Source organism: Betta splendens, chromosome 12, assembly GCF_900634795.4.
Source record: "Betta splendens chromosome 12, fBetSpl5.4, whole genome shotgun sequence".
NCBI lineage: Eukaryota > Metazoa > Chordata > Actinopteri > Anabantiformes > Osphronemidae > Betta > Betta splendens.
The window spans coordinates 9,226,190-9,246,910 of NC_040892.2; the positions used below are offsets into that span (position 1 = coordinate 9,226,190).

General features: G+C 48.0%; 1 protein-coding gene across 7 annotated transcripts in view; it reads left to right on the top strand.

Annotated features, from left to right (window-relative positions):
• Positions 1–20,721, top strand: part of LOC114866485 (netrin receptor UNC5D-like) — a 138,302-nt gene that overhangs the window by 105,916 nt on the left and 11,665 nt on the right. For 5 of the 7 annotated variants that reach the window (XM_055513660.1, XM_029168272.3, XM_029168273.3 and 2 more), the window contains 10 exons: positions 1,517–1,660; positions 1,881–1,984; positions 10,165–10,339; positions 11,026–11,193; positions 12,385–12,549; positions 12,712–12,744; positions 14,140–14,325; positions 16,131–16,280; positions 17,512–17,736; positions 18,226–18,310. In XM_055513660.1, the coding sequence (XP_055369635.1) occupies positions 1,517–1,660; positions 1,881–1,984; positions 10,165–10,339; positions 11,026–11,193; positions 12,385–12,549; positions 12,712–12,744; positions 14,140–14,325; positions 16,131–16,280; positions 17,512–17,736; positions 18,226–18,310 (1,435 nt within the window). The remainder of the gene's footprint in view (positions 1–1,516; positions 1,661–1,880; positions 1,985–10,164; positions 10,340–11,025; positions 11,194–12,384; positions 12,550–12,711; positions 12,745–14,139; positions 14,326–16,130; positions 16,281–17,511; positions 17,737–18,225; positions 18,311–20,721) is intronic. The other 2 variants (XM_055513658.1, XM_055513659.1) reach the window with 2 other exon arrangements.

The window sequence follows — 20,721 nt, forward strand, 5'->3', positions numbered from 1 at the left end:
CCCCCGCTCAAGCCCGGCCCCACGTTTCTGGTTTCCAGCGGCTCCGTCGTCTTCACTCGGGGATGTTGATGGAGCCTCTAATGTGCAGTGACGGCGAGGAGGAGTCGCTGTGTGTGTGTGTGTGTGTGTGTGTGTGTGTGTGTGTGTGTGTGTGTGTGTGTGTGTGTGTGTGTGTGTGTGTGTGTGTGTGTGTGTGTGTGTGGAGCCCGTAATATGGAGTCAGTCACTGCGGAGGATTAGAGCGTCTTCAGAGAACATTTTACATTCCTTCATTAGGCTTCCGTTGATAACCTTTTATTTTACATTATTAGTTTTGCTTTAATCCCGGCCCATGTCTAAGCTGCTGTCTGCTGCGTACGGCAGGTTGCCGGGGCCTGTGGAGAGACGACGCCTTTACACGTGTACGGCGGCGTAATTAACCAATAAGCCACAAGAGGCCGAGCTTTACGGCGATTTCTAAACAGCTGCTGAGAGATGCTCGGTTAGGAACACGTTTCTATTAATAGCAGTACTTTTAGAAGTCGCTGTAATTAAGATGCATTGCTCTTCACTACTTACTTACTACTTCCCTGCTGCTCACCTGCGACACCCCCCCCCCCCCCCCTTCCCCCCGGCCCTGGTTTTTGGGTTTCTTTGAGGCAGGGTCGGGCATTTGTCATCATCATTTCCCCTCTGCCGGCCCCGACCGGGCCGCAGACGCCAGAGCTCATTCACACATTAATGAATCTGTTGGCTGACTGACTTTCAGGATTCTGCCAGACTGGACAGACGTCGCATACAGTGGCTGAAAGCTGCAATTTCCTGGATACTCAATAAAACCAGCCTATTATACATTAATGGTGCGAGCCTGTCATCTTTTGTGCACAGTCCAGCATAATTGAAATACCAGGCTTTTAAATTCCCATCAGTTGTCGGCGGAAACGCCCGTCTCACGGCTGGCTCATTATGGGCTGCATCACAGGCGATGTGCAGATATTAACGCATGACCTGACTGACATTAATTCAAAGTTCTGCTGCAGAAACAGACGATTTGACTGTCATGGAAAGTGTCAGTGTTCGGATCCAGTATTTAATTGCACTGTTTTGCCTCTCTTTTCTGTCTCAAATTTCTCTCTCTTCAAATGTTTTAAAGGAAACAATGAGCGCTCACAGTCTTTTGGTAAATGGAAAGCGTTTAGCGTCACCTTTGTCTAAATTGATTATGCTTTACAGATGCTGCTGCTCAGTGTATCAAGCACCAGTAGGATGTACACATATCAGTGCATCCGGTGGACTGGTTCTATCATCGTTAACTGCTGGCAGACATATACATTTGAACTTGTTGTTGAACCCGTGAAGTGGATGCGGTGTGACAAGCAGGCTCTCCCCCCAGGAAAATGATCTGTTTACCGCTGATAATCCTATCAGATTCAAATTTCGCTCATCATCTTGTCCCGGCGCATCTCCATCTCTTTGATCGATCCTCTCTGTGCTATAATGGAGGCTAATCTAAGCAATCAACCCGTCTTGTCTGCAGGGCTGATGATCCGCGAGGTGATGATCAACGTGTCGCGTCAGCAAGTGGAGGAGTTCCACGGCCCGGAGGACTACTGGTGCCTGTGCGTCGCCTGGAGCCACTTGGGAACGTCCAAGAGCCGCAAGGCGACCGTCCGGATCGCCTGTAAGCAATTCCATGTCACTTTGATGCCGGGCTCGGCTTATTGTCTGTGAAAAGGTCATTGTTCTTCAACCGGGGGGTGTTATTTGGTGGAGGCCATCAGTCTTCCGGTGCATGCGCGCGGCAGCTTGCACATGAGCTCAGCCTGTTGCTGTGCATGTCGAGGTGCTTCTTCACGCTGCTGTAGCTGATCTTTGATGCCGGCTGTTTTTCTCCTCCCCAGACCTCAGGAAGAACTTCGAGCAGGACCCCCAGGGCACCGAGGTGCCTCTGAATGGCATGATTGTGTTGCACTGTCGTCCCCCAGAGGGGGTGCCTGTGGCTGAGGTGAGGGCTTCTTGCACTTCAAACAAGCAACATTCTCTCCCGTGTTGCCTGCAGAGGAGCAGTCATCTGTCTGGTTTGCCGACAGAATAGCTCTGTTTCCGTGATCCAGTGTTTGGCTGGTCTCCAGCCGCAGCCAATGAAAGGCACGTATGCGCGTTTTTCTTCCATTTGGAACGAGCCAGAGCTGCAGCTGATGAGCTGAGGATGTCATTGGCTGACGTTGGAGCGATCGCTCATGTACTGCCAGTTTGCCAGTGTTCTCTGTTCGCGGCTTAAAAGGCTGCGGCGATGACTTATTTAGATGTCATGTATTCTTTTCCTCCTCGCCATCGCTCCCTGTGCCTCCCGTGAGTCATCCCCACGTACGTCTGAGCGCGGGCGCCTGTCGTCGCCGTTTTAATTTTGACTATGAATACAGAATGAGGCTTGTTGGACCGTCCGTCCTGTCTGGTTGTGAGTGTTGTGCTGAGCTCGGGTGTCACGTGCCTTCGTGTGAGGGCTCAGATATGTCAGTATCAAAGCCTCGGCTCAAAGATATGACTTTACCCATGATGTATGCATAAATAAAATTATAGCCCCAGCAGCAAAATTCAAAGCACAGGAGTGGAGCTCAGCGTCTGCTCTCAAACTGACTGACAACAAATTACATTTTAATTTTCAACCAGTGACACTCGCACTGGAATGACAATGAGCGGAGTTTCACACCAACAACGTGAACCAGCAGGAATTCTCAGAGCAGAGCATCACTAGGGGCCTCCGTCGAGTGGTGGGAGGAGAGTCGATGCTGTAGATTGTTGTCACTGTGCTGTAAATTTGTTGACTACGTGAAGCGTGGGGTCGGACTCCAACTCTAGGTCTCGTTTCAAACAGCATGTAGGAGCAAGATGAGGAGTTGCAAAGCGAACCGTGGACAGAACCATCAGAACTGAGAGCCAACGTTGCATCAAGGTGTTTTCAGGCACAAAGCTTTGTTTTGGTCCACACAGGTCAGTGTCTCCTACAGCCTCGTGGAGCGTGTACCCTTTGATTAGATGTTGTCACTCCTCCCAAAGTCCCATAGTAGCAGCGTTTCTCCACCTAAAACTGGAGAATAGTACAACTGATACATTTTAGGACACCTAAGTACCAACACTTGTGAATACACAAAATATTTTCATGGGCTGACTGTGTTTGTTCTGTTCCATTAATAACTGCAGATTGGTATTTGAAGGTGGCTCCTTCCATAGGACACATGACGCGGGTAAAACCGTGAGTGTGTGTGTGTGTGTGTGTGTGTGTGTGTGTGTGTGTGTGTGTGTGTGTGTGTGTGTGTGTGTGTGTGTGTGTGTGTGTGTGTGTGTGTGTGTGTGTGTGTGTGTGTGTGATGAATGATTCAGCCCACACAAATGGAGCCTCGGTGTACCACGGCTCTCCCCCTTGCATTGTGGTCATCAAATAGGCAACTCTTCATGCATTTATTAATGCGACTCTGGCTAACAAAGAGAATGGTAACAGTAAATAATGCAGTGACAAATCCAGCTTTCTTGCACGGAGGGGGGGGGCACTTGCATGCACAGTCTGAGACGGCTGTAGTTTTCTCCTTTCATGACTTTAGGCATTTCTGAGAGGTTAAATCCTTTTTTGTAAGCAGCACTGTGAAATTTGGCTCAGGGAGAAGCTGAAGCTCGGCTATAGTTAGAGTTTCAGGGAATTGGGGTCACGATGCGGCGTGATCTGTTGAACTCCGCTCGCGTTCCCGAGGCATTTTTTTTTGTTTGTTTCGGTCACGACATTTACGCGAATCCTTTCACACGTCCTCGATTTACCGCGGATCCCTGAAATTAATGCGCGTGACGTTGGCGAAATGCGAACGGTTAATTTTTCGCAGCTGGCGATAAACACACCCGGTTGACAACATGCAAATGAATCCGGTTCCAACTTTGCATGTTTCAACACATAAACGCCGCGGAGTCGACTTTACTGCTTGAAATCCCCTTATGTCGCCGCTGTGTTCGCATCCTCAGAGGCAAAACAGTCGCAGCGAGAGGGGGAAGAACTTTATCCGCATCTCGCTATAACTAAGCCACCTGGGAGTTCACTGGGCTGCTGTGTAGGATGTTAATGAAAATCAGAGAATGCCGTATTATCTGTCCCAGCAGTGATGGAGGCAATAATCTGTACAAGCAGTAAGTCAGACCACAGAGAGATTGTGGCTGTAAAACCGCTTAAGACGGCTTCATTTTATTAGTGGCCGGAGTTGAGATGGTCATTTCTTCCACTGGGTCCAGTTTTATAGAGCGGCAGCAGTTTCAAATACCCATGGCATCAGCTGGCGTGTCGGCGTCATCGCATCCACCGCCGTCCTCCAAGGAGACGAGACAAACGTGTCTGGGCTCACTTTGATTGTAATTTCAGGGTGTAAGAGGCCCATCAGAGGCTGGAGCCCATAATGTTTTATTAGTGGTGAGAGTTGAGTTATGGTTTTGTGTTTTTCAGCCAACCTTAGCCCAGGTGCCGTGGCTCAACTTCCAGATGATGATAATCAGGACTTAGGAAACTACATCCGGTTTTATTAGTCGTTACGATGTAAACCCAAGGTAGAGGAGACAATAAAATCAAGATGTGCACACTCAAGAGGAACGATAGATAGATAGATAGATAGATAGATAGATAGATAGATAGATAGATAGATAGATAGATAGATAGATAGATAGATAGATAGATAGATAGATAGACAGACAGACAGACAGACAGACAGACAGACAGACAGACAGACAGACAGACAGACAGACAGACAGACAGACAGACAGACAGACAGACAGACAGAAAACTTATTGCAAGTTTTCTTTTACAAAAAAAGACACAAGGTTTCGTTGGTGGTAACCGATATTCTGTGTTGTCAAAGCCAGGATAAAAATATAAAAATGGCAGATTTCAGACGGGTTGAAAAATGCAAAGTTTTTCTCCAAATACAGTATGTGGCATACATAATACATAGACGCTTTGAATAATTGATTGAGGAAGTCTTCGACAGAGCCCAGGCAGTGATTACTTCATCTAGCTGTGTTAGAGTCTCAGTAAAGGAGAACTGTCTGATTACATACATTTATTATGCAGTGCTCTTGAAGTGACATCCAAGTAAATACTTCATGAGTGTTGTTAGCTCTTAATGATTGAAGTGAAAGCTATGCCTCTTCTTTGTGATGATAAAATTGCAGTGGTGGAAAGAAAAGGGTTTTCTGAAACAGTTATTATCATTATCGGCACATTAACCGGCCGAGCTTTCTTTACCGAGTGTAATTAATCACCGGGTCTCGCATTCAAACTCATTCAAGTGCTTAAAATGTAATTATCCCGACGATACCTTCCTTTAAGGCCTCTCGGTTCCCCCGTCGCCACTTTTACCACCTTGACGCTAGCGGGGGATGATTCAGCCGTGCCGCGGCCTCGCCGCTGGATCGCTAAACAAAAAGTTCCCGGCACAACTTCTAGAGGGACACGCTGAGGATTAGTTCTCGTTTTAAACCCATTTACCAGGCAACAATGTGACCTTGACGGCGTCCCACCACCAGCAGGCTGCCCGGAAGGCCCGGTCGCCCGCCCGCGCTCGGTGCCGCCGTCCAGCGCTGGATGCTGCTATCTAAGTGGAACAAATTTGCCAATTAAGCAAATCCGTTTCCTGTCCTCCCCCGGCACCGGGCTTATCGGGCTCATTTGAGTCGGTCCTGTCCCTGCTTTCTCATCAGCGCCTGCATCTCTCTCTATCTCGCCCCCCCCCACCCTGAAGGGAGGCCGTGGGACCAACACAGAATGCAGATCACACGTTTGGGTTTACAGACGGGCGCCGGATAAAGGGATGAATCAAAGCGGTGACATGAGACGGAAAACGCCACCACAGTACGAGACAGTACTTCAATTGACTTTAGATTTCAAGATGAGAGGATTCAAACGCATTGGACCCGTGTGATCACAGGGAGGCTGTTTAGTCATTTATATTGACCAAGGCTGTTTTAAGTGCCTATTGATACCACTTCTGCTCTTCTCGCTGAATTGTTGGTGTCAGAGTGAAACACGGAGCGTGGAGTTTTCCGGCGAGGGGGCCGCTAACGTTAGTGTGATTTCTCCTTCAAAAACAATATTTTTCACATAAACCCAAAAGTGTGAAATGTGACAGTGCGACAGAAGAACATATTTTTATTTCTCCGCTCGTCCCGACTCGCTTTATTTTTTTTATCACGCGCATCTCCGTGGTGTAAGAAATATCAGGAACTTGAAAATTAAACGAATAAATCAACAGATATATGCGGTGCTTTATATACACACACACACACACACACACACTGAGCCAGGACAGAACAAACACCCACCACTGGTTCTGGGAGCAAAGGCACGTAGCTTCCTAAACAATTCAAGAGTATTGCACATAGGGTGAGTGAATGATCCTTAGTGAAGGGCAGGTCGATGGCGCGGGGGTCGATTCTTCAACACTCAAACACACCTCACTTGATATCAATACCAGCTAAAAAGGATTGATTAGAAAGTTGTTGTCTTTTTACGTGTGGCTCCTAGCGGACATAAAGTGCTCCTAAATACTAGCGAGCAGATTCTGGAGGAGTGAGAAGCACAGAAGTTGAGCTTCATAGTTAGTAACTAAGTCAGTAGTGTAATAAGAGGCGGTGCAATGTGTTTAGATAGATCTGAATATATGGCATGCAGACCATGATCATTTCCAGACTTGGTTTGAAAAATCATCTCCTCCTAATTATGCTGCATTATTGTTTAATGGTTTGATTCACTGCAGCCATAATGTCTTCTAATTATCTCAGAATATATATATATAGGCTAATATACTTTACGTCCTTGAACTCGCTATAAGTTATACATTAACCGAGGTGTTCATCCACTGTATTAAACCTTTAATAGGAAAACAGGTGCTGTGCCCACCGCCCACCTGAAACGTGTCAGTGCAGCTTGTTTTCTGGTGATAAGTGTCGATGGGTTTTAGCTCAACCTGTGGCCATTCTGGCTGCAGGATGAGAAGATGTCGGATGCCAGGCTGCAGACACGTCCCTGCATTAACTGCTGAGTAATGACTTCACACACTGTAAAAAATCAAAAAATCAGCATGTTGGTACAGTTGGAGGTGAATGAGTAGAGGATTGAGTCATTTGTCCCTATGAAACAGGGCATCGTCTGCATACACCACCTTTTTCTGTAGAACTGTCAGTGGAGAAACAGGACCCCCCTCCGGAGCCATGATGGAAAGGATCACACTCCATCTGATCCACCACCACGAACTCTGCTCTCTATTACGCCATTAGTGCGTTATAAAACTTTGATTGTTCACCGTATAAAAATAGATGCACGTATAAATGTAATGGCCCTAATTTCATCGTTAAATCTCAGCTATCGCTGATAGATTTTCTTGACTCTAATTGCGCCTATAACGCGATAAAGTATAAAGCAGTTCAATTCCTCTGCAATCAAACCTCTGTAATTAAGCCTCGAACGTGTGGTTGGCTTCGGCGCTGGACTGATGGCTGTTGACTCAGCTCAGGGGTGAGGCAGTGCATTAAGGTTTAACCTTTATCTAGAACACAAGCAGGTCACATTTGCCACACAGCGGCGGCGGCTGCATGCGATCGGCTGCAAAGCGAAGGAAAAGGAACGCTTCATTTGTTCAGCTTCTTATTTTTTAACCACATTGTGATTAAAATTAGATTTGTGGAAAATCAGCTTTACGTAACGCCGCGTGGCGCAGCGCTAAGCTCTCGACAGATGCTTCCACCCAGTGTTTCCTGAGGTGACAAAATATCCACTAAATGTTGAATTGCATTCAATTATACAGCACAACAGTTAAGTCTTGGTACCTGTCAGGCTTAGTTTGAATGCTTCTTTGTGAATCTTGAGATCAAGGGGTTAATTTTCAACTCAGTGCATTCCTTGTCTTACATTTCTTGTTTAGCACCTGCTTAGATTTGGATGCTTTTCTTCTTATTATTAAATAACCACAAGACATTTACTAGTAAGTTAATGTATATCCAAACCTAATGCATCAGGTGGAGAAAGTGAAGAAACACTGAACCTTTATTATCTTCTGCATGATTTATTGTGTTCTTTGAAAAATAGTTAGTGACCAGCAGCTTTAATAAATGTGACCTTTCCTCTCATCACAGCAGCGCAGGCAGGTAAATAAACAAGCCCCGCATTTTATGCAGTGAAGATTTAAATGAATGCAATGTGAAGCTGGAGCTGCATTACACATCTTAGTCCAAATTTAATTTATGGCTTGTTTGGGTGATTTAGATGAGGCGTCTGAGCTCTAAAAGTCACCTGTCTGCTTCGTTATCAGAACCCGTGTGTGTTAGAGCTGCGTTAGACGCACTTAGGATGTAATCTTTTTGAATACTGCTGACACTACACACACTATACAAAGCCAATATGTGGCCACCTCTGGTGTTGTCACACAAACGAGGCTGCGCTGCTCGCGGAGAAGGTGATAAAGCGCGAACCCTCCTGCTTGTCAAGGTTAATTCCCTGCGTCGCCGATAACGGCAGCGCATTCAGTCAGAGAAGGCAAATGCTGCACATCAGTATCAGATCAGAGGAAGAATTACACTGTTTAAGATATCGTGCTCTGTGTTTATAGGACCACAGATGGATAAATAGATGGTTACAGAAAGGACTTGAAGGTTGAAGCTGCCTGTCTGGATAATTGAGCAGATTGATGTTAGCAGCTGTGGATGTAATACAGCATGGAGGGAAACACAGGGCTCGATTAGACACAGAGGGTGCGAAAGCGTGAAAGGCACAAATACTGCTCATGTCCAAAGAAAGGATTTGATCCAATGACTGATGCGGCCCAGCAGCGCGGTTCGGTCGGGTTGTCTCAAAAGCCGTGGGCCCCGAATGATGAGAGAAGGGAAATTAAAGGCACATGATGAAAGACGTCTCAGGCCGTCAAACGCGGTGGGGGAAAAAGCACTTGTGACAACGCGGCTCCCGATTTATTGATTTTCCCAGTTCAATATTTTCATCCAGGGCCCTTTTGAAAAAGCAAAGCAATCTCGGAGTTCGCCCGCCGCTCGTTGTACTCCCTTGGCAAATGGACACTTTCGGCAAACACACTCACGCACACATAAACCCGAGAGCGACCCTGTGCACAAACACACGCCGCTCCCAGTGGGGCGGAGTTTTTAATCCTCAAATACACTGCCATAAATCAAACCCCGCTCCCTCATGCCCGGCTCGTCTCTCTCAATGAAAAGCTCAAGCCAGTGGCACATTAATAGCAATTTACAGGGCCAGTCATGCGAGGAGAGGAGCATCAGCAAAGCGTCCTTTATTTTGTAATTCCTTATTACTTTCACTCACTACACGGCCACTGAATTGGTAACAGTGGAGGATGTGACCTGCGTTCTGCATCGCCCGCTCTGAGTGGATGTCACTCATGTTATACCTTTCCTCGAAAACCCATAATCTCACAATCAGACTGTCCCCGCTCGCAACACTGACGGTTTCTTTTTGTAATGTGCACAACACTTACAGTATGTAGTGGAAGTGAAGTCAAATACTAGACAAAGGTAACAACCCAGCGGCTCCGTGAACCGTTTCAACAGCGTGTTTTAATAGTAGTAAACAATATGGACATGGAGGTAAATTAGACGTCAGGCGTTTGAGCCATGTGAACCTGATAACATGTGTGATACAGCGAGATAAGTATAATAAATGCTAATTAAAGCATTAAATGATTGACAAAGACTTTCTGTAACTTCATAGAAAGAATTGCTGAAATAGTAAATAGGTCTTAATGCTTAATATAAAGCAGTGCAGCAGTTTTTTATTGATAGCTTAAAGTAGCCTAATAAATGATAATTAAATCATTTGAATTAAAAATTATTGGAATAAATTAAATATAATGAAAATTATCAGTAACTACTGAATGTAACAAGAGAAATAGATAAAAATGCTTGTAAGGTATAATGAGTTGCATTATGATAAATGAAATAATTAGCGGCTAAGGCAGACAAGTCAACACAAAATGCGATAACTGATGGGGCAGGAACATTAAATATACAAAGCAACCTAACAAGAGAAGATGAATATGAATATGGAAACAGGAAGTGACAGAGGGGCTGAGGTGTGATGTCATGACATCATCCAGTGCACAGAAACCCACGTGTCCGACCTGCTGCTTTCAGGTGGAGTGGCTGAAAAACGAGGAGCCCCTGAGCTCCGACGGCGCCGTCCACACCAGAGTGGACCACAACCTCATCATCTCCCAAGCCCGTCTCTCCGACTCCGGCAACTACAGCTGCGTCGCCAGCAACATCGTGGCCAAGCGCCGCAGCGCCACCGCCGCCGTCGTGGTCTACGGTAAGGCAGCGCCTTCCGCATGCGACGTGACGTCCGGCGGCGCCTCTTCTCCGCATCAATATATCACTCTCCACCGCAGAGCAAATTCCCCGAAGCCATTAATATGAAAAGGCACAGCTCAACCGCAGCGTGTGGCCTTTTATCACACGAGAGTCTAATGAGCAGGTAATGGGCAAGTGATCCCTCATGTGTAAAAACAAGAAGACACGGGCACAATATTTACAAGAACTCAATTATTAATGATGGAAAGGCACTGATGTGGGATGTCACAGCTCCCTGCTTTTATCTGCCAGCTCTGAGAATCTGGGCTAAAAAAAAGAGGCCAGCAGACACTGTTTGGAGCCATTTAATAGCTCGGTGGAGAGCACTGCAGAGACCAAGGAGAATAAGTGAAACCCTTCCGTAGCCGTGAAACGCCTGGTTAATTGGAGTGTTTCAGAGCTCGTTTCACCGACTTCTCATCCTGCTATTTCTATTTCTCGACCAGGACATTTAGCTGCTGTGGGAATTCGTCTAATACTTTCTGACACTCTGTTACTGCAGCCCATCAATCACAAATTTCCATAATGCTAATGCAGTCTGTGACAGATGTGCGAGTCCCAATAGCTTCAGACAGGTGTAAAATAGTGGGACAGGAGGATTTCTATGGCTGATTAGTCAATAAGAGCGCGCCTCGTGTCTTTCAGTCAACGGAGGCTGGTCGTCGTGGACGGACTGGTCGCCCTGTAACGTCCAGTGCGGCCGCGGCGTGCAGAGGCGCTCCCGCACGTGCACCAATCCGGCTCCCCTCAACGGCGGCGCCTTCTGCGAGGGCATGTCGGTGCAGAAGAGCACCTGCAACACGCTGTGTCCAGGTAAGGACGCGGGGCCCAGTCCCTGCTCGACACTGTTAATGAATCGCTCATTTGCTTCGCTGCCCAGAGCAAGAGACGGGGAGGCGGGTAAATATGAAACCATAGCCTGCAGGCAGTTTGCTGGGCTTTGAATTAAAAACCCGCAAGCCTGTCTCTGCCCAAAGACCACATCCACCTAACAGGACCTCCAGCTTAAAACATGAACCTCACGTCAATCTATTCGCTACTACATTCCAAGGAATAGTCAATTTCATAACCTTTGGACAGGTCAGGCTGGCTGCTTGTTCCTGCTTCCAGTCTTTATGCTAAGCCAGCAGCCAGTAGACAGGTAACGCTGAATTGAGCTCATTTTATTCCTGGCTAGAATATACCGTAGTGTATCAGTGAATTTCCCCAAATAGTTACTGTATTCTTTTAAAAAGAAACATTTCCGTTCCAGGGAGTTTAAATGTCAGCATATCCTTGAGAGTTTTCTTGGGAGTTATCGCCTAAAATGATGCAAATGTAAAGGAGGTGAATCTGTGAATCAGCAGAGGAACATTTTTAAAGGCTTTGTGGTGTCCAAGCGTTCACATTTCACTACGAATGCGTCGTGTGCAATATCTCCACAGGAAGTAAAGAGAAATGCACAAGAAATAGAGAGATGGGGCTGAAAAAGAGGATAAAGAGAACCTGAGAGAGAGAGAGAGGGAGAGAGAGAGAGGGAGAGAGAGAGGGAGCAGCTTAGGTTGTGAGAGGACGAGCAGAGCTGCAGCTCTGTAATCTGCTCTGACCAAGTGTTTCTCCTAGAAGAGCCTGAAATGTATGATTTCAGCCACTGCGCCAGAATAAAGAGAAGCGCTCATCAGGTTTATGAAATTAAAAGTTATCTGGAGGAAGCAGCGCTCCCTGAGTTTATCTCCTCGTTGCCAACTGCCTCCTTCTGACGCATCTCGCTTGAACACAAACAAGGTTCGTTTGCGCTCAGATTTCGCAGCATTTGGGGGTTTTGGAGGTGGAACAGGAACGCGGCAGCCTGTCGGCAAGGCGGCGTGAGGATTTGGCACCCGGAGGAAGGAAGAGCATTCGTGAAGTTAGCGTAGCATCTGTCACCTTGGAAATGCAGGCGCTATTAACAGCATACAGTCAGGTTTGCTCCCGCAGCTTTTACCCGTGCACTGAAGGCCCGTTGTAACCTTTCTCTGTTTGCAGTGGACGGCAGCTGGGGCGAGTGGGCCCTGTGGTCGGCGTGCAGCCCCGACTGCGAGCGGCAGCGCAGCAGGGAGTGCACGGCGCCCGAGCCCAAGCACGGCGGGCGGCTGTGCGACGGGGCGGCGCTGGCGGCCGACAACTGCACCGGCGGCCTCTGCACACAGAGTGGGTACCAGCAGCTTCCAGATCACCGTCATCCACGATCCGCTCATTCGTCTTCATTAGTCGGCTGCTCGGCATACAGAAACATAATTGCGCGGACAAACACTTGTAGGTCAAAGGGGTCGGCGAGAGATGACGAACTCTGATGTGTCTCTGTCGTTGCAGATCGGAAGCTGCTGCACGACGTCAAGCCGCAGGGTGAGTTCCTCCTCCGCTCCGCTTTCTCGCTGTCTTTGCAGGAAACCGGAATCCTTGAGTCTGTTGGACAGCGCTGATTGGCAGGTGTCGGCTCCTCATTTCCACTGCCTCGCTGATCTGATACTGTACGCGTCGCCGTTACTATAATAAATGACTCGTTCCTGGCCTCCACCTTCTGCACGTCCGAGCCTTATCAGCTGTCGCTCGGTTGATTCATCACGGTGCACTGGCAGCGCTGTGATGTTACCCGTTGCAATGGAAGCTCCTTTAATAGATTTTAATGACTGGCACGTAACCATAGTGGAGGAGGGAGAAAGTCACTCTGACAGGTGTGGTTCTGCGAAATAGCACACGGTGCATGAGTCACCGTGAATTCACCCATATCCTGAAAATAGAAACCGCAGTTCATTCACATACAGATGTTCTGACAGACGGCTCCAACGAACTGTATGTGAGCAACGCTGCTCACGCTTCGGTTGATCCGAACCAAGTTTAAAAGAGCTGAGGAGAAGACGTGAAGGTTAGTGAGAGCGTTGCTGCTGCATGCGATGAAGCTGTGACTCTCCACGCTGCCAATAATCTGGATCCCGCAGATGCCAGCGATGTTGTCGTAAGGGTCCGTTTTCTGTTTTCCACTGCGCTGAAAAATCGATTTGACACCTTCGGCGCCGCAGACGCGCGCTCTCCTCGCTTGTCCTTTCACGCACTTGTATTTTTGTTTGTCAGAAACTCTGGAAAAAACGCTGCCAAAATCTTCCCCAGCCCTCAATTAACCTGCTACAGTAGCTTTTAATGCTGCTTTGCATATTTTGTCAATTTCCCCTCATTTGAGCTTCAGGCTACTTAGCGGATTTCTTCTCGTGCAGATCTCATTATCTTTCAAGAACAAGCTAGCCGCCCCTTTGTTTCCCACTCATTCTTTGTCTTTGTGGAGTTGGACGCTGCCGTACTGGTGGGACCAGATAGAGCGTAATCATTGCAGATGAGCTAATTTAATGAATTGGTTTTGTCACATTATCCCAGTGGAATGCCGAGTGCCTCCAACACCAGAGCCAAGCGGTGTTTGAAATGACAGTCAGGTGCTGGGTTGATTATAATCGCCTTCCTTCCGAGGTTCCTCATTAGTAGCTTTAACACTCCAGAATGGAACAATGAAGCTGTGTATCAGGAGGCAGGGCAGGAAGAGAAGGCAAAAAAAGAGGAGCCTAAGTGGTTTGAAACTAATGTGGGCTTGCCTCCAATAAAAACTTTAACTCAGGTGATTCCTCAGCAGCACAGATTTCCAGGCTATTTTGGGAGGAATTGTCTCCCGGCTTCCTAATTACGCGCGGCAGACTTTAAAAGCAGAAAACAGAAACCTGAGCGTGCCTGTCCTCCCTCCTGCCGCTCGTCTAGGTGTGGAGAACAGCGGCGACGTGGCGCTGTATTCGGGCCTCGCCGCGGGGGTGGTGACGGTGGTGCTGCTGATCGTGGCCGTCACCCTGTACCGACGGAGCCAGAGCGAGTACGGCGTCGACGTCATCGACTCGTCCGCCCTCACCGGGGGCTTCCAGTCCTTCAGCTTCAAGACCTCCCGTCAAGGTAAAAAGGCCCAGCGAAGCGCGTGTCCGTCACAGAATTAACCAAGAGCTGCGGCTCCGGAATAACATGACCTAATAGCCTTGTGTATTTTTCACGCTACGCGTGGAGAATATGGCACAGGTTGCTAGAAAAGTACGGCGGGTTCTGTGTTAATTTGCCAGAGCCTGGTGCCATGCTGGATGGTTCCATTAATTAATGGAGACATGCATGCTGTGTGACTTTTGCATAATCACTCCAAGCACACCCCATAAATTAGAGTGGAGTTGAAACACAACTATCATTTCCTGCTGCTACGCGATAGCTACCGGTATTTCTCTGCTAATGTAGCCCCCTAATTTACCGCGGTGCACATTCTGCCCTAATCCCATTAGAATTTGCTTTTGATATGCATTTAAAACGTGCGCGACATTATCCGCCCGCACTGGCACCAGGGAGTTTATCGAAATCACCGAACTTCTCACCGGCCAATGAAAATGCGGAAAACCAAATGTTCTTCCAGTGTAAACGTATATGCAATAATTCTATTATGTGTAATATTATGGACCTTCAGGCTTCAGAGGCAAACGTGTCAGACGGACTGGAATAGTTACAGCCGCCATCTGTTGTATAGAAAACGCTGAATAGGGAGGAACAGACCACGAGATGAGACCAGCTTCTGTTTTTAGCTCGTTTTTATAAAACACTGTAAATGTATTTACACATGAATTTCGCCGTAATTAACTACAAGCTGTCACTTTGTTGTTGCGGTACATTGCGTGGAGCCGTCCTGCGCTGCGGTCCACTAAAACACAACGCGGGCTTTTCAATAAAGCCCACGATGCATTTATCCCTTTATTGGAAACATCGCTTCACCCCGAGCAATAAGCGCTCGCAGAAATGATGGTAACAAGCACATTTTGTGTTCTAAACAAATTAACAATGTAATTTTTTTTTTGCTTAGCTCACGCTGCTACGAGGATCTAGCGGCGTAATCTTTCGGCTCTCGTCAGGTCGCCGTGCGTTTTATATTAAAAAACTTCATTCATGAGTGTTTGATGGCGGCCGTTTGTTCGCCCGAATGGAGCATTTGCGCTCCCCTGTCTCGTAACACAGAAGCATGGTGTGTTTTGCTCCACGGATCGAGGCATATGTTTGTAAGGCTGGCATTACGTGTCGCCACAGCAACAGCTCTCAGCAGGGCGTAATAAAGTTCATTTTGATAACGTAGCAGGAGGGAGCGCTTTAATCTCGGTCCCCGCTCGCCTCGACGGCGCTGCAGAAACAGCCGAACGGCCACAAAATCCAGCGTGTCCCTCCCGCGCGCAGCCACACAGTCGTCCCCTCGCTTTTGCGCCGTCGCATCGCCGGCAATGAGTCACCGCGACGGCACACCTAATTCCAGGCAAAATAAATCGCCAATTTACATTTCCTGGCTCATTAGGAGGAACCACGCTGTTTACTTAGCTGCGCCCTCCGTTGTCATTTCACGCTCGCTGAAACAGCTGTCAATGAGTCATAAATCACGGAAGATTTTCACCTTGCAATGAACATATCTGTCTTATGGGTAGTAACTCCATCTGCCTGGTGTTTCCTTGTTGATTCACAAGATACTGTTTTGTTCCGAATGCACGAATGGCGGTAGCATGTAAACTCAATAATGTCCCATTCATCTTCCCTCTAGAGGCTTTTAGGCCTGTTTTCATTTCTTAGGATCAATCAGCATTTTAGCGTTTCACTGTTTGATCCCATGTCTGTGGAACCACAAGTTGTAATTAGTAGCTGGACTGTCAGCCGTGTTAAGTTTCTGGCATCTTTGTGTTTTCCAGCAAACCCGCTGCTTATTAATTCGTCCATGCAGCCCGACCTGACGGTGTCGCGCACCTACACCAGCCCCATGTGTTTTCAGGACTCCATTGACAAGGAGCTGATGGCCGAAAGCGCACTCCTCGACCCGCTGCCTGACCTGAAGGGTAAAGGTCAGCAAACAGAGGCGTAATGAAGCCGCTTTTGGGGAGGGCAAGAATCACCAAGCAACGCGCTGCTCTGCCGGCGCCTTCAGAAGGATAATCCATCTTTCTTTGAACCTGTTTTTTTTTCCTTCCCCTGGAACGCTCTCATACAGAAAAGAGGCTGCGACCTTGGAGGGCATCACGAATTGACCATTCGCTAAGCTGCAGCACATCTCCCATAGTCGCCCGCAGCCTTTTTATTCTCTTTATGCAGTTTACAGCCGTTAACAACGTAGCAGAAATCACAGTAAACAATCACCCATCGATTTAAACAGAAGCAGACAAAAGGCCGGTTTCTCATTTCAGAACAGAACGGTGGTAAAAAGAGGAATTATGAGTTAAAGTCACTGCTTTGTAAACTACATCTTTGTTCCGCTTTGTGTTTTTGTCATGCCCTCACCTTGGCCACGCCCCCTGGACATTTCACTTCCTGGTTTCACTCCGCTGCTCCCACACTCATTGTGGACAGTTATTACTCTGACTCTGTTTTTAAATTTGCTTCCTATTCTCCGCGTTCCTGTGTCCTGCCCAAATTTTAAAATTCCTGTGTGTTTGTCAACCCTCAGTTCTGTTCAGTGAGTTAGTCAGGTTGTCGCCATCTTAATCATCAACTCAGCATGGTTCTCAAAAATCAGAGCAATGAAATGCCTTCATTTCTGTGAATTTGAGGCAGTGGAACAAATCACGGGCTCCTGTAGCCCAGCGGCTGAGCGCTGTGTGACTGATTTGACAGGCGCCACGTTGCCTTTTACTTGTAGAGTCACTTTGGTAAAGTTGTGCCAAACAACTTAGTTTATGCGCTTGAACTTTAGTTACGGATGCATTATGAGACACGAGGCCTGTAGGCAGGCACATAAAAGCTTCTCTCCCCTCTCGTATATTTGTCTGCCAGCCTGAAAGAGACACACTGACCACAGATGTTTTATTTTGTCTCCTGGGGATCGTTTTGATCATTTGACAGTGGCTCATTGTGTTTTTGTGCTCATTTTGTGTCTTTTTATTCCTTTTGCAACATTCCATCATCTGTTTTTGGTTGTTATGCCGCTCATATTGCTAATTTCTGTCTCTTTGTAGTCGTTTAGTGTCTCCTATGAGCTATGTGGCTAATAAGTAAAGTCAACTCGCATTATACAGGGAACAATAGGCTCCTGTGATCCATCCACGCAGCCCAGTCACCGCTGTTTCATTGCACGTCTAGGTCTGGAGGAACGGGCAGAGTATCACGTCATGTCGCACCCTCAGACGTTTCCGAGGGGCCTGGCTCCAGACATACCCTACCGGGGGGTTTCGGTCGGTACGACGCTGGGCCGGAGAAGCCGGAACCTCTTCACGCCACAAGTTTCTCTGACCCCCAGCAGACCTCTGCACAAAGCCACCGCGGTGTTCGGCCACGCTGGAGGCAGGCTGGTGGTGCCCAGCACAGGTGAGCGCCCGTCGGGGCCCCAGGCCTCGTTAGCGCCCAGCTGAAGTCGTGAGCTAATGTAAATGTTTGATCAATCAAAGCGTGCCTTTCAATGTGTCTGTGGAAAGTGACGTAATAAAAACATTATTCAGGCAACTTCTGGCCCGCATTCATCATCCTGTCCCCCGGGGGGCCTCATCCGCGGCTGCACACTTTGGCAGTAATTGTTTATCACACGGTAAAATGTCGTGCATGCGTCTAGGAGTAGGAAAAGATTGCAGGCGGGTTTGACGCGCCTTTTTTTTCCGGGGGCCGCCACCTCTCTGGCTGTCGCTGTCGGTAAAGAGGCCTGACAGCTGAGCAGATGCGTGTGTGTGTGTGTGTGTGTGTGTGTGTGTGTGTGTGTGTGTGTGTGTGTGTGTGTGTGTGTGTGTGTGTGCATACATGCGTGTGTGTGTGTCGCTGCTCGTGTGATGCTCACGGTGTCTTCGCATGCCTCCGTCTCTGCAGGTATCAGTCTGCTGGTGCCTCATGGGGGGATCGCGCAAGACACTACCTGGGAGATGTACATGATCATCAACCAGCAGGACAGCAGGTACGGCTGCAGTCTGCTGCTCGGGCTGCTCTCTTTTAATCCCTCATCCCTCTCGCTGCCACGTCGCCGCCTCCTCCTTTCATGTGCCGCACACACACACGCATGCAGACATATTTCCGCTCAGCGGGGGGTCTTTGTGCATCTTGCAGACACTACAGGAAAGGACATGATGTGTCACAAATACACCGGCAGCTGGAGACGCGTTGCATTATTGCCTTAAGGCACTGTCTCAGCAGAGGAAGCCTCCAATCGCCCGTTTTGTGTTTGTAGACATAGCTGTGACAGTATCTCCTCACGCCATGACTGGGTGGAGCGGTGAATACAGTGAACTTGGCCTCGTCAAGATAATAGGTGATATTGATTTGGTTTTCGGTTCAATAGAACGCGATAGGCCGCAAACTTCAGCCAACCGGTGCCGCCAGCGGGAGTCTATTTCTTCAACTTCCTCAGTCGAGGTTTTCACAAAGCTATTACTCAAGGAGAAAAATGGCACGAGCGATAAGAAGCACTTGAAAATGAGTCTAATGCGTTTGACTTTTTTTGCGCAACGGAGCCTCAAAAGCCGTCTGACAGGCACGCGTCGTCTTTTTCCGACGTCCTCTCGCATCGCGGCAGACAGATATCAGCGTGCGTCTGTGAAACATCCTCCGTGAAACGCGGCTAAACACCTCTACCTCTATACCCAAGAGGAGGAGGATAAGAGGTGACACTTGGTGGCGTCTCAGATTCAGCTGTCATTTCATCCCCACTTCCACCCACCCGCTAAGTGCGTGAGGTCACCCAGGCACCAATGCAGATCAGAGGTCACGTTCAGGCGGCGGCGGCGGCTCAGAGCTCCACTAGTGGGCTGCTCGCTCCCTCCCCAGTTCAGCCAAGCCGGTGCCCTCCAGGATCCTGCTCTGCTCCGATAAGCCTGATGCTGTTTACTTCTCCGGCTGTCGTCTGAGGAGCTGCGGGAGCCGTGCACCGCTGAGCTGTCAATCAAAGCCTATCTACTGACAGCCGCGGAGTCCAGGGGAGAAATTGGATCCTTTCTTCCCATTCAAACCGCGGCCATCTACATAGGGCGACGCTCTCCCCCTGTAAGGAAGAGGAATCGATCGGCCCTGGCTCGGTTTCAGGTGCTCACAGGAGTTTTTGGTGGGTCCTCCGGGCTTTACGAGGTTGTTTTGTGCGCGTGTGATCTTCCCCCGGCTCAGCGGGGGACAGTGGGTAGTCCAAGGACAGAATCATGGTGTGTGGCAACAGACATCTGACGTGATGGGACTCACACACGTTTGAGTGAATGAGCTCAGCAGCATCACCCCCCACACTTTAAATACACTTTGCAGTGACTGCTGTCAGTCAGACGAGCCTCCGACTGCAGGTTTGCTTTGAAAACTTTGCGTCTAATGCTGTTTGTTGTGTTTCTTAGCGTCACATAAATACACATGAGAAGAGAGAAAACTGTCTCCCGAGCTGCTAAACTCTCCACCACGCTCACAAGCAGGTTGCCGACATTGTTTGTCTCCCGTTTTGTGCCGGGCCGATGGCGCACAGTGGGGTTTTGGAGCTCTTTTCCCGGAAACAGCTGCCTGCTGCTACAGAAAACAACAGTGATTAGAGGAAAGAGAGTGGGCTGTAAAATCAAACAATCATAATTAAAAGACCTGAAGATGACTAAGGAGTCTTATATACTTTAGTTTAACTATTGTAGGCTTGTTCTGTTATAGATGAGCTAATAATCTGTTTTTATAATTGATACCGTGATTATGTTTTGTTTGTTTTTGATTTATTTGTGATTACCGTTTATTCACTTATAAAATTCCATCTTGAAACTCGAACTGCAACAACGAGGCGCCGCACAAAGTTCAATTCACAACTGTGGTCGTGTGGGAAAAGTAACAGTGTGAACCGCACACATGACTTTGCTAATAAGCCTTCGTTAGCTTCACGTTAAGCGCCGCCGCGAAGTGATATGTCTTTGTTGACGTAACCACAATCAGAGATGGTAAATAACCATCTTTAATCTTAGCTCACAGGCAATCTGGCTAATTAGCATAGTCTCAGCAGCAGGTAACCTTGGATTCCACTGTGCCTGGGGCTGATTAGCACAAAAGTGCAGCTGCAGGGCCACGGTGCTGTCTGAACGTGTGATTTTATTTTACTTCTTTTTTTTTTTCCAGCCAGCGGATCATAACCTCTCTTAATTTTTCAGTGTTGATTGGTAACAGCATAATGGAAATGCGCTCTGTGTGGAGCTAAGGAACAATCAGTCAGCGCATGAATCCAAACGTACAAACGTTCCACAGACTTAATTAAAGCGTAGTCATTATATAAACTTATATCTGTGAAACTCTCTGGCGTCGTTGGCCTTCGAGCGGGGTTTCGTCCCGGCCGTGGCCACGTTGATGGCGCTGAGAAACATCCAC